Here is a 13,404-nt window from a genome sequence, read left to right on the forward strand (position 1 = left end):
AGCAAAGTGTCTGTATCCACTAAAACAGCTCTATTTTCCAACAAGTCTTATAGAAGTGAGACATTCTGGAGAAACAGAAACCTTTCACTATGTGGAAAGGCTGTCCACATCCCACATTAATCGTCATTTGATCTTGCAGTCGTGACATATGTCTAGTAAAAACTGACATCTCATGAATCACTTTGCAGCATAGGAATTGTGTACACCAAGGCCCCCATTCTGAGCTGGCTGGTAATAGGGCTTGCAGATACCTCCCAGAGATCCCAGTACTAGCTGACCTCTCACTCCTATTACCAGCCATCCAGAATGTAATAGCCTGGAATGGCGAATACCGTGCCTTACTCAGAAGTAGCTGGTCCAATTTGGCACGAGGTCCCTGATTTCGAGCCCGTTACTGTACACAATCGCGCCCTGCTTACAGCAGGAGGATAATGTACACAGAAGCACACTTTGCTTTACCAGATGCCTTCCAACACCTGGTAAAACTCACAAATAGGTGGGCAATCTCTTTCACAGTGATACTGCTCCTCTGGCCTTAGAATGAGCCCATGATAACTTTGAAGCAAACACATTTCTCCTGGTTACTTTTTAATGTAACAACTGAACATTTTATATATAATTAGGCAAAAATAGCGAGTTCCAAGGTGCAACTGGAAGCCTCTACAATGGTCTCCAATAACGATCCACCAGAATCCAGAAGGAAGATGTCCACCAGCTTGACCCTAGGTCTGGGCACCCCTTACTAATTGTTGCCTGCTCAAATGTATCAGCCAGAAGCAGTGCTGGAAAGTCAAGAGACTGTCCTCAGCACAACCTCTTAGCCTATGTTACTCTACTTCACTACGGAATACCTCCAAGATGCCAGCTAAAACTGGAGACATGTTCTGCACTGTGAAACCAGCTCAAAAATATTTTGTGCATTTTCTGATGATCGGTTCTAAACTGCTCCTCATCTATGCACAACAATTCAAAGCCGGCACTGGATACGACCGTGAAGCACGAGTGGGCGCTTTGTTCTGTGCCTTAAAGATTTGAAAAGCGCATTTTTGGATTTATCATGATCTGAACGGAATTTAAAACGACCTATTGGATGGAATGGGACTTTAGGATCAAATGTGATACTCAAAAGAGGACAGCTATTCCCACATTGGGGCCATAACTATCATATTGATGATTGAAAAATAGGAGAGCAAACGGGCATAAATAATTGGTATAAATTCGTCTCAAATATCCGGTGATACTTTCCATCCAAATAAGAGTGACAAATCTAAGGGAATCTTCACAATCATAGACGTTTGGAGAAACAAACGATAAGCCTTGAGAAAGCCCTGAGGGGGAAACGCGCGTCGGCTGCTGTTTTCTTCGTATGAAATTGTGGAAATTAAAAACAAACCTGAACCAAAGAAGATCTGTCTGGACTATTTACTTTCTCCTTTTGAAAAACCTCTGGACCCCAAACAAAAACCTGGAGGGCACTGAGACATTATTAATCGTTTTTGCAAACTAGCCATATAACTGATTTTGGAAATAATGATACAGGTGTGCTCAGGTATACTGTGCATAAATGCTCCTCATCTATGACCCATTTTAGATCACCAGCTCATCTCTTCTCATCTCTCTTTAGGTTCAGCCACCAGGGCTCTCGCATCCCCGTAGTGATTTGAAGCATATATAGGATGATAAAAGTAGTTCATAAAAAGCAATGACATCAAGTGGGATACTAAGGCAAATACAATGGCAAAGGGAGACTTGCATAGAAAACTCACAGAGCGGTACCAACAATTACATGGGACACCGACAAAGAGGCACCAACACTGTCACTGGCACCGGAGGACAAACACTGCCATCAGGACAATGCAGTAATGCAATGACAAAGGGGCATTGACATTAGGACAATAAAGTGGGAATACCGACACTGGCAAAACAACACTGACACAAGGACACTGGGGGAGGGGTCACTCAAACGGCAACACCAATACTGACATGAGAACAGTGACGCGTGAACTTGACACTAATGCTGGGAAATGGCAGGGGGGACATTAGCCCAAGGATGCTAGTACACATGGATACTGATACTAAGATAGTGACACTAGGACACAATACCAGAAGAGTGACATCTTAGGGACTGAACACAGGGACACTGATTGGGGGAAGTGACACTTGTGTATTGACTTGTGGCCCCTTAGGCTCTGACACTAACAAGGGGGAAGTGATGAGGCCAGATACACACATGGCGATTACAATTTCTGTTAGTGACTATAGAGCAATTTGCAATTGTCCATAGACATCTGAACATAATCCATATTTTATATTTTTCATTAAACAATTGTAATCAAACACAATATCAGATATTTCACCCTATTTGGTCTTGCATGTTTTGAGGTTATTGAAATCATAACATATTATTCAAATAGCAGTTTACTCATAAACATGATTCATTCTTTACTAAATAGAAAACGTATCCACATGACAAATACTGTAATCTAGTAATTCATTACAGTATTTTTTTTGTGAAGTCTGGCATTCATGGATAATGTTCCCCTCTGAGATACGTATGCATTGTCAAAGGACGCGGAGTGGCAATATCGGTCCATTCACTCAAATAAGGCTCAGCCTTACACTATTACTTGTTCTCATATGTCTATATTACAGGATGCTGTTATCCTAATTGTTGTCATGTATATGGATCATATGTACAACATTACTGGAGACAGAAATCCCTATGCGTGACAATAATAATTGAATACAATTTTGAATAAAAAATGGAAAACAAAGCAACTGAAAATCAGTGAAAGGCAATTGGGAGACACAGTAGTATTTAGAAAAGTTCAGTGCCAACTTACTTTCGAAATGGCTGCCCTGCTGGTGTATGCTCCACTTCAAACCCTCCTCGCTTCAGTACATCAATGACAGTGTGGTTACCGAGGAAGTGGCCTAGAGTGCAACAAACAAAAACACTACATCAGGTCCAACACTGGTGGACATATATGAAAAACAGGTCAATATCAAAAAACTATGAACACATTTTAAACAAAATGGCATAACAGTATCACTGTTCAGTATGTCTCTTGTACACAAACATGACTAGTAAACACAACCCATGAATAAAGTAGGTGCGTCTAGGATCAATGACTAATGAAAAGTGTAAGATCCAAATGTAAACAAAAAATATTTTTTTCAAACATGTTGTTCAGACAACATTGTCTAATAAAATTTACATTCTTACTAACAATGTTATGAATGTAAAATTATGCTTTTATTAGATATCTATCCTCAAGACATTGACATTGTAATAAATCCAATGTAAATATTAATAATATAAATAATGAGGCCTACACCCAAACTGCATTTTGTAAAACATTTAATAGAACTACAATAGTACTACTAATGTACTAAAACAAATTATTCTCAAACCTACTGGAGTCACTCTTCACCTCTCTTGTATTTTCTATTTAGAGATGCTCACACATGCAGGTTTACTACTTAGGGGTCGATTATGATGTTGGTCGGAAAGGCTGCGAATGGCATTCAGGTCGGCCGAATCTGATCTGGAACCAGTCTTTCAGAAAGCTTTCCACGGGTCCCCTCTCTCAAACCATGCACAATGTGGCAGGCACCATCGGGTGCCCACCACAGGGTGCACAATTTTCCCCATCCACCCCTTTCTTCAATGGGAGCTTTAGTATTCGGTCGGAACACAGGCTCCCATTGAAGTCAATGGGAGCCTGACTGAATGATGTTCGGAACCATTCGGACTCTCTGAATACGAATCAGAAACCATTCAGAGACCAATTCGGTCGGAATGTTTCTGAGTGACATCGTAATCGGCTCCTAAGTATTAAATGTCAGTGGGATGGGAGAGTGACTGAAAAAAGGGGCATACTTACTAATAAATTAGGGATAAATAAAGAGTGGTTCAGTGATGGTTAGGGGATGTTTAGGGAGGCACAAACACCCATGCACAAAAAAGTAATTGTAAATAAATAACTTAATGAAAGCAATGCCACAGCATTATTAACTTAATTTTGAATTCAAAAAATTATTTTGAATTTAAAAATCCCATCAAAAGAAAAAGCAAATATTTTATGTTCACGATGAATAAAACTGGAATATAGGTTTAATTAAAATGAAGGAAATTATATGTAGAAAAATAATGTTACATTAATTTATAAATTCAAATAAGTTGTTAAATATGTTATAAATAAATAAGACATTTTTATTTTTAGATATTTGTTTAACATTAACTTACATTTATTTATAATCTTAACTGTTTTAAATAATTTAACTTAGCATTATGTCAGTGGTATTTTATTTTAAGTCCCTCTCTGTTATTTTCTATGGGAGGGGGTTGCAGTAATAGTTGTTGATCATGTGTAGTGATATACTTACTAGTGTTTCTTTTTTGGCAGTAGTAACTTACACTTTGGGGTGGAGACATGTAAGTTTACACAAATGAATATCTTTACACTTATATTTTGTGAATAGCCCGAAGTATTAAAGTAACTCAAAAGTATGAGATTAAATTACATTGGTAAATTATTCCCAAGTGTAAATTGCATTTGTGAACAGCCCTGATTGTGTATACCACAAATGAAAATGTATAAAAACAACTTCACAAACAATGTTAACAATACTACCTAACTCGATTGATGTCAGAAGGATACAGTGGGTACTTAATTCTATTGATGTCAGAAGGATGGAAGCTAAAGTCAGACCTGCCGTGATTGAAACCTGCAATACGCAGGTTGAACACAGAAATCTGCAGAAGGAAAAAATCAAATGCCTTGTCCCAGTGCTATGCATGGAGCAATAACCTATATTTGAAATCTTGTAAATGTTTTAAAAATAAGTTCCTGGCCCACTACAACTTCACATCTGCCAATCATATGTTTATGTATCATGACAGTTTCTTTTTTGACCAGTTTGTTTTTGCTCAAGTTCTTTATCCTAACTAATAGAAATGGGCACATAGTTCACTTTGTAGGTATTTCCACGAGGCAACATCATCAATGATCAAGGTTCTCAACCATATTGAATCAGCACTTTTTACATTTTCAGTTCTCATTTAATGTTTAATATAAACTAATAATTGAGCGCCCCAATTGGAGATGTTGCATAAGGTAATAATGCCACTGTGGGTAACACCACTAAAAAAGGTTAAGGCATACACTTTCATTTTGTTGGTCCTCATAAGGATTAACAACACATAGAAAAACACAAAACGGGATGAGAGAATAAACAATATCAGCAATGCAAGGTACTGAATCAGACGAGAATCATGTAGAATAATTATGGAGAAACAATCTTTACATACTTATGTCAATACGATTATGTATGTTCTTTATTGAAAACTTGCAGTGTACCACAAAACACAATACAATATATGAATCCAGATGTTTTAAGGTAGTTTATGATCCAGATGTACAAATACTTTGATACCATTAAAAATGCACAGACCAAGCTTCTTGTCTAAAATATCCAAACTTAAAGTAACTTTGAATGAAATAGCACGTTTAGTCAGGGACATATCTTTAGCAGCAGAAGCATGGATAATTTCCGCTATTTTCCTCCCACACTTTGGGAGTTTACACTCATTCTCCAGTAAAATTCAGGATGTAAACACTGATAAAATTGTGTGTCAAAATACTGACAACAGAAAAATTGATCTGCACATATCTCAACTCAGTAAAAACAACTACGACAATATTGTCAAGGTAAGCATACTATTCTAACTCTCCATCGCTTACATTGATGATATAGTGCTGGTTGACTTTGTGAATTTCACAGACATGCAGGCCATTATAAAAAAATAATTATTTTGGTAGGATTCGCTACTCATTAAAAAATTAAGCATCTTTATTTTCAAAGGTTCTTAAGTATTTAAAGATGTTGCTGCAGTAAATATAATGCCAATACATTCTCTAAATGTATGTTAGATATTGGACCAAGTTTAAAAAAGAAATTAATCATGCTTGGTTTTCGAATGGCTTTTGTTTTTACTGAGAACATGTATATAGTCCTCCAATAAAATGTGGACATCAAAGAAGCTGTAGGTGTGTTGAATCTAATGTTTGTTCTAAAATTCTCATTCAAGATTCGTTCTTTAAAGGAATCTGACAATCACTAATTATTAATTGAGAGGTTTTGTTTCTGTCTTCGATCAATCTAGAAATTCTGTATTGCACCGAGGATATACCTTCTAGTTTCATTGATGATTTACATTACTTGGTTTAGTTAACTAATGTTACCGCATATCCACAATTCCATCACAGATTTTTCCTAAGCAAATCAAATGGTTTACTTTTTAGTAAACTAATTTGATTTTTAGTACCTCTTACTAATTTAAAATTTAATAAATGTAGTAGGTTCAATAACGTTACCATTAGTGCATCCTCTAATAGTAGAGAAGTATTTTGGAAAGGCAGAGTACTTTCCCATAAGATTGTATGAGAGATTACCTGATACCATTCATTTATACATTGCTTCAATCCTGTACCTTTCTCATATATTCCCTAAATTCCCATTTTATATACAAATAATAACTAAAATAAAATACAAATAATAAACACACGTCAGTTGAAAACAGTTTATTTTATTTTACAAATGAAAATTTGCATGATCAGCCAAATTGTGTAAGGAGAATTACAAATGAGTTACTGTGAGAATTTTTATTTTGAAATTCAAAAAATGATTAACTGTGAAGTCCACAAAACAACAGTGCCCAAAACAATAAATTTATTTATTTATTTAATTATTTATTTAATTTATATGGCGCGTTATAACCACAGGGGTCTCTAAGCGCTGATTGCTCTTTATTTCCTATGTGCATGTGTCTTTCATGAGGATCCCAGCTGAGGTTGATTTTTGGAAGAGTTAGTTTAATCACCTTGCTTCCTTGAATATTGGAGAAGTGAGTGTAACACCACATGGTAAATGTCTTTCATTTGAAGCAGTCATAAACTAAAAGGATTGTAGGTAGCATATGTGCATTTTATGTTAAAGGTGCTATACAAAGAGCAAACAAAGCAACAAAGCAGGGGAGATCTGCACTGAAGAGTTGTTACATTTGAGAATATGAGATACAGCACATAGTGGGCCAAGAGGTAGACAGAAAGGGTGTAAAAGTAAGAGGAGTGATGTTTTCTGTAATGGGTTGTGTGTTGTATCCTACGTTATACATGTTATTTATGTTGCTGGTTAGTTACGCATCCCTGCCTTGCACCGATGCATGACGTCTCGTGCATGTGGAATGCAGAGGGGGAATGTTCACAAGGGAATGTTTGGAGCAGAGTTGGGAGACGGTTGACGAACGGACAGGTAGTGAGCAGCAATGGGCTTCTTTGTTCAAACAAACAACAAGTATTTTAGCTCAACTGCTTGGCCTTTAGGTCCAGAGGAATGAATGGGGAGTATTCCTTATTTGCGATTAGCAATTTGCTAATCGCAAATAAGGAATGTGTAGGAATCACAATTTATTTTGCGATTCCTACATGAATCCCGTTTTGCGAGTCTGTAATAGCGATTCCTTATGAATTGCTAATAAAGACTCGCAAAACGGGTCTTTGATGAATCTATGCGTAATATTTATATAGCATGTTCTAACATTGACTGGTGTGTACATTCTGGTGACATGTAAGTACTACCCAACTCAGTGCCACTCATTTTATTGACTTCAGAAAGATCAAAGGCTCAGTGGGCCTGCCTGGATTCATACCTCTGGCCTTCTGGTTACACACAAACCTCTCAATATATTTATCAGTCAACGGACCTATTTTATCGGCTGAACTATGACTACTGCTTAAAAATTGACACAGAGATGTTTGTGTGCATTGAGATAAAGGTGGAAGTAGAACATTTTGGCCTTCATGATTCCAAGATGAAAAACAAAGTAAGAACAGGGTGAGTAAGAATACAGACCCAATGGAAATGATGTGGAGCAGTATATGGCAGTGCAGAGACGTTCAGATTTCAAGCCTGATGTGCTGTTTTCAGTTGAAGAACATGTCATATGATACAAGAAGTGCCCGAGACTATATTTCCAAAGGCAGTGGGATCAAAAAGGATTCTGTTGTCGACCATGTCAAAGACAAGAAGGATGTATACGCACACGTATCCTGGTATTCTAAAAGAAATGTGTACATTTCATATTACCATTACCTTTACTTAATGGTGGCAACATCTGAGAACAGAAAAGTGGAAGAGGATACAGATAGTCTATTTACTGAAACGCAGATTTGGATGAGTCTGTGAAATCTAAGGTTGTTATTTCTAATAAGCTTCGAGTATCAGTAAAGGACTGGGCTAAGACACATTAACCAGTCATTCAGCATAGACGAAAATCATTGAATTTAGGGTGATGGTTAGTAGAGTGAAGATATCTAGTATATTGGAAGAGCTGCATGAGATTCTAAAGCAATGGAGGACTATTTTTATGGATGTATTCATCCACTACACACACTTTCCTGAGTTGTATATAATTGACAAATGATTTTTCATCGGTGTTAATTATGACAAGTGCTAATCAGCATGGTCAACTATATTGTTAGGTTTATTTCTTGATTTATTTTTATTTATTTGATATTTTTTAGAGGGCAAACCTATCCACAGGTGTAGTTGAGTGCTTTGTAGATGCCGAAAGAATATCACATGTAGCATAATATAATAGAATAAAGTAGAAGTCTGGAAGGAGGGGAGACACAATAGGGACAGTTAACTACAGAAGAATAATGTGCTAGTAGATCAGAGGTCTTCAAACTATATCATGTTGAAAAGACATGCTGCAAGTATCTGGAGGGTTATAGCAGTGGCAAGTAGGAGGGAGGGAAAGTGACGAATACAGGGGAAAGTGTAGGCAGGAGACTGTGTGGTTCCGGCAGAAACAATGCAGGAGTCAACAGTGAGAAGGGGCTCTAGGAACCTGGAGTGAAGGGGAAACAGAAAAGGCCACACTTTTAGCCCTTATGTCCCAGTTCAATACCCACTGTGCAATACAGTTCAATAAGCCCCCCATTTATACACCTTCTACAATCCCAAAAACCCGAGTTTCCCCATGCATGTCAGCTTTAGGGGGCCCTTTGCGAAAACATTTTCTCAAGAGGCTTTGCATTATAGAGACTGAGATTCAATCTAATGCGATCATTGATGTAATGCGATAATCTGGGAGCTAACCATGAGAATCCACATACCTGAGGTGAATAACATTATCGATAAGGAGATTTCTAAAACTGTAGCCTACATTTCTAAATCCTATTTTTGTGATTTTATTACTAATTTGTGCTTCTATTATTGCTATCTTTGTACTGTGTGGTCATTGCGCAAAACATCGCCAGAGGAGCTTGGTGGGGGTAAGAACCATCTAACAAGCTCCCACCATTCTCCATTTATGAACTCCATTTTGAAAAAGCAGAGATCCAATTCTCAGATATGCCAAAGACCGAAAGAGGAGCTACTAACTTTCTGGATCCTTTACTGGGAGGCTTCTGACCTAGACACAACACACAGCTTGTCTTGCTGGTCATTATGTGCAGCACACATAGAAAGAGCAAAATGCCATTAATGATTGTTTATGTGCAGAAAGGTTCCCCTTCCTGCATATTAACCATCATTATCCCCTCCCATGCTCGTGACGGAACCGTTCCGTCACAAGCCTCGGGTGGGCTGTGCTGGTGACGGAACGGTTCCTTGACGACCCGCGCGCCTGCGCGGTGCGAATTCCGCGCCTGCGCTGATGTTCTAAACAGCGGCCGGGGCCGTGATGGAACCGTTCCGTCACAAGCACAGCTCAACCACGGGCCAAAGCGGAGCATTTCCGTCACGAGCACGGGAGCGCCGCGGGTCCCCGCCTCCCCCTTAGCGCTGCGGCGGAATAGCTGCCGCAGCGAAGGGGTTAAATAATTATGATTTCCTAGTTCAATATGTGCTGCATTTAGCAGCACACTTAGAAGTAACACATCACCATTATGAATTGCTCATGTGCACATAAATAATCATTCCCTGCAACACAGGCACCCATGCACTATGGTGCAATGGTGCTTGCGTTGGCACTAGGGAGCTCATTTTAGCGCCAGCGCTAGGCAAAACACAGGGGTGCACCGTATTTTTGTAAATATGGTGCAAGCCTGCATTTTGGAAATGTCGGAGCGAGGCGCTGCTAAATTTGGCGCAGCTACGAGCTCTAACATTTCATTGTAACTGTGCCCCTTAGTGTGTCCCAATGACATGGTAGGCCAAGGTGACCTAACAAGCCATTACAAAATGTATCTAGTGTAAGCTTTTGGCAACTGGCCTGAGTCTGCTCTATCTTAATCGAAATAATTCTGGCACAGCAGTAATGTTAATTTCGAATGCATTATATTTATATGACCTTGCAAGGAAAACATTTTGATGGAAAGAATGCACGCTCCGTCGTGTCATATTTTATGTTGTGCACAAGGCATAACGACCCAGTGCAAACGTTCTTCTCAAGGACAGCGCTGCATACGCCGACTGCATTATCTTGCTTTTTTTAGGTTAATGTGACCTGAGTTTCTTTCTCATTTCCTTACCACACGGATCATTTTGGACACAAAATAGCATTCTTGTCTAGTTCAGCTTTCTGCACAAAGACTGCATGCGGTGAACTGGAACTTTGGGAGAATTCACGTGCTCACACTTGCCATTTATAGCAGCATTAATTCATAAAGTATACCCTCTTAATCCGTCTCTTTCATTTTATTACACATTTCGTAAATTATGACTTTTTAGCAGGAATTGGTTGTTTTTTTGGAGCTCTCCGAGGCAGCCAGTGCAGTAGTCCGTGAGATGCTGTGGGTGAGCTGTAGATGAACACTGGCCACTGCCATAAGGAACACCAGAAAGGGTGCACAAAAGGTAACCACTGTGTGCTGAATGGTACCCAAGCCACAAGTCAGAGTTGTTGGGACCACTAGCTCTTGGGTCTTCTTATGTGGCTATGTTGGGGCAGAGATGAGGGATGAATCACAAGAAAGTAATACTAGTGGAATGTGTGAAATGTGAGTGGGAATCATATGGGTAGTTGTTTCTGTAAGTCTGACCTGCTTAGTTTTTTTAACAGTTGTGTGGGAGCGGTATCTGGATGTCTGTGTGGCACCTGGTGCCCAAAGTCATTTGATAGATTATCTTGACTAAATTGGTCGTAAAACATTCTGGATGCAGCTGTCTGTGTGGTGGAGGAATTGGTCATCAGTTTTATATCTTTTATTTCAATGTTAACTCACTTCTGTACATTCTTGGTGTGGTAAATGACTAGACGCCCTATTTGACATGCTATGGTGAATGGAATGTTTAATCTACCAGGCAACAACTACTCAACATGCACCTCATTCTCTCCAGTTCCCACACACCTCCAATTCCATTTCACCTGCCATCCACTCTAGGAATGCCATCCACATCCATCCAGTTGAAGTAATGTGCAGCACATCCATTGTAAAATAAATCTCATGTACATCCTAGGTACACTTTCTATTATTGGAACATGGCTCACTTCTCTGAATGAAAATAGCTCTTTCCATGATCACCCTCCATGGGTTACCACTAAAGCCCACATCATCAGCATAGGCTGTGACTGAAACATCTCCAGAATACTCACAAAGACACAGGACTTCACTGGCAGTGAACATAACACCAGAAGTTAGAGCATCACAGCATCTGAGCTTCAAGTATGCAAAGAGGGGTCAATATTCTGAAGAAATTCTAATCCATCCATGCTCTTAAGCAAGGGAAAATCATCAAGTTTCACTTAAGGCCAACTATAAAGGAGCTCAAAACAGTAGATTAAAAGTGCATATCCAATGTCCTTCCTAGCAATGGGGCCTATTCAAAAATGAAGTTTCAGTTGCAAACTTAAACAAGCATCTGGAATGCAATAGGTCTCGCATTTACGCAAGTTTGAGCTATTGCCATTGTAAATGCCCATGTTGTTAATTTTAAAAACCCATAAGATAAGATAAAGCATGCACGTGCTGCTTAAAAAAACACAAGCGATTCCAGTTGAAGCAGCACATGTACTGCCTGCAGTAAGAGAAACTCAATAAAGAAAATAGTGCTTACAGACTACATAACACGTACTGTGTAACAACCAAACTAAAAGGGTCAGTCTTCATGGGAGGTTCCATTTGAAGACAAGGCGGTACTAAGGAGTGACTAACAAGCCTATTTATGAATCAGAAGCCAGCCATTGACGAAGGACAATAATACAAGCCAATGACAAATATGGGTGGGGCTTCAAGTGCACACTCCAATACAGCATGCCTCGCAGAGCAGCACATGCGCGCTGCCTCTAGGCTCGACCTAAAAATACCTCATTTACGCTTGCAAGCAATGCTCAAAACGATGCCTTGTGGGCAAATATACATTTACTACTGTTGATTACCCCTCCATCAGTGCAGAGAATTTTGCAGCTGTAAAACCTAGTGAAGGAGTAGGAAAGTGGTATCACAAGGTGTTGTTTGCCATGTAAATTTAGGAATACCAACAAGAACCAGGGACAGACTGGGTATTACCTTCCCTAAGACAAAAATAAACAGCTAAATCAGACAGGGGATTATTGTACATTTGATTTGTTTCAACAAGATATGCTATTAGTACATGAAGAATAATAGTAGTAGCCTGACTACTATATTTTATACAGCACGTGATGATAATTTGCATTACATTAGTGATAACATTGTGAATAACAGATGTCACGATTAACGCAATCCGATGGAATCCATTTCACGAGCAGGATTGCAAATATTAATCAGATAGTGGTCTTAGAAATGGATTCATTTGCAAACAGTATTATTTGGGAAGTCATAGTGTGAGGCGCTAGTGTAAAGCTTTACTCCAGGTACTCTAACGTCTACGATTTGTTTTAACTATAGCACTAGCATTAATATAGGTACTGCATTAGGCTTGTAGTACTGAGGTTTTTTTAGGGTAAGAAAATGTTGAAATCCAACTAAAAATCGTTAGGCCTCCCTTGCCTTTGATGGTTGTGCCCTTAAATATCTGCAACCATTGAGGCACTGCCTCTGCAAAAACTGTCAGATCCACTTAACATAATCAAAACCCCCCACAAAAATAGCAGGGTTTTCTTTTCTAGCAAAAGTGCCCAACAACACAGTGACAGGACTTTCAGCAACCTTGGGCAGTGTGGTCATCCCACCATTCAATGGCGGCTTGATGAACAGACTAGCATTTTGTTTGTTCAGCATTTTCTTTCTATATCAGAGACAAACCCCTAAAAAAGGAATTGTGTTTGCAATTTTTAAAAATGATGTCTCTGAAATGGTGGGATTTTTCCTTTTTCTCTGCCTGGTACCACCACTGCGTCGAAGGCCCACACTAATTAGAACAAGCCTTCTGATTCAATGTGTGCTGGTACTTATGCTGCAATTGCTCTGT

The 13,404-nt window shown here is 38.9% G+C and overlaps 1 protein-coding gene across 1 annotated transcript in view; it reads right to left on the minus strand.

Annotated features, from left to right (window-relative positions):
• LOC147747152 (metalloprotease TIKI2-like) overlaps positions 1-13,404 on the minus strand; it is a 580,526-nt gene that overhangs the window by 120,171 nt on the left and 446,951 nt on the right. The window contains exon 5 of the mRNA XM_086952399.1: positions 2,844-2,934. Coding sequence (XP_086808525.1) covers positions 2,844-2,934 — 91 coding nt within the window. The remainder of the gene's footprint in view (positions 1-2,843; positions 2,935-13,404) is intronic.

Source organism: Lissotriton vulgaris, chromosome 1_1 (assembly GCF_964263255.1).
Source record: "Lissotriton vulgaris chromosome 1_1, aLisVul1.2, whole genome shotgun sequence".
NCBI classification, from domain to species: domain Eukaryota; kingdom Metazoa; phylum Chordata; class Amphibia; order Caudata; family Salamandridae; genus Lissotriton; species Lissotriton vulgaris.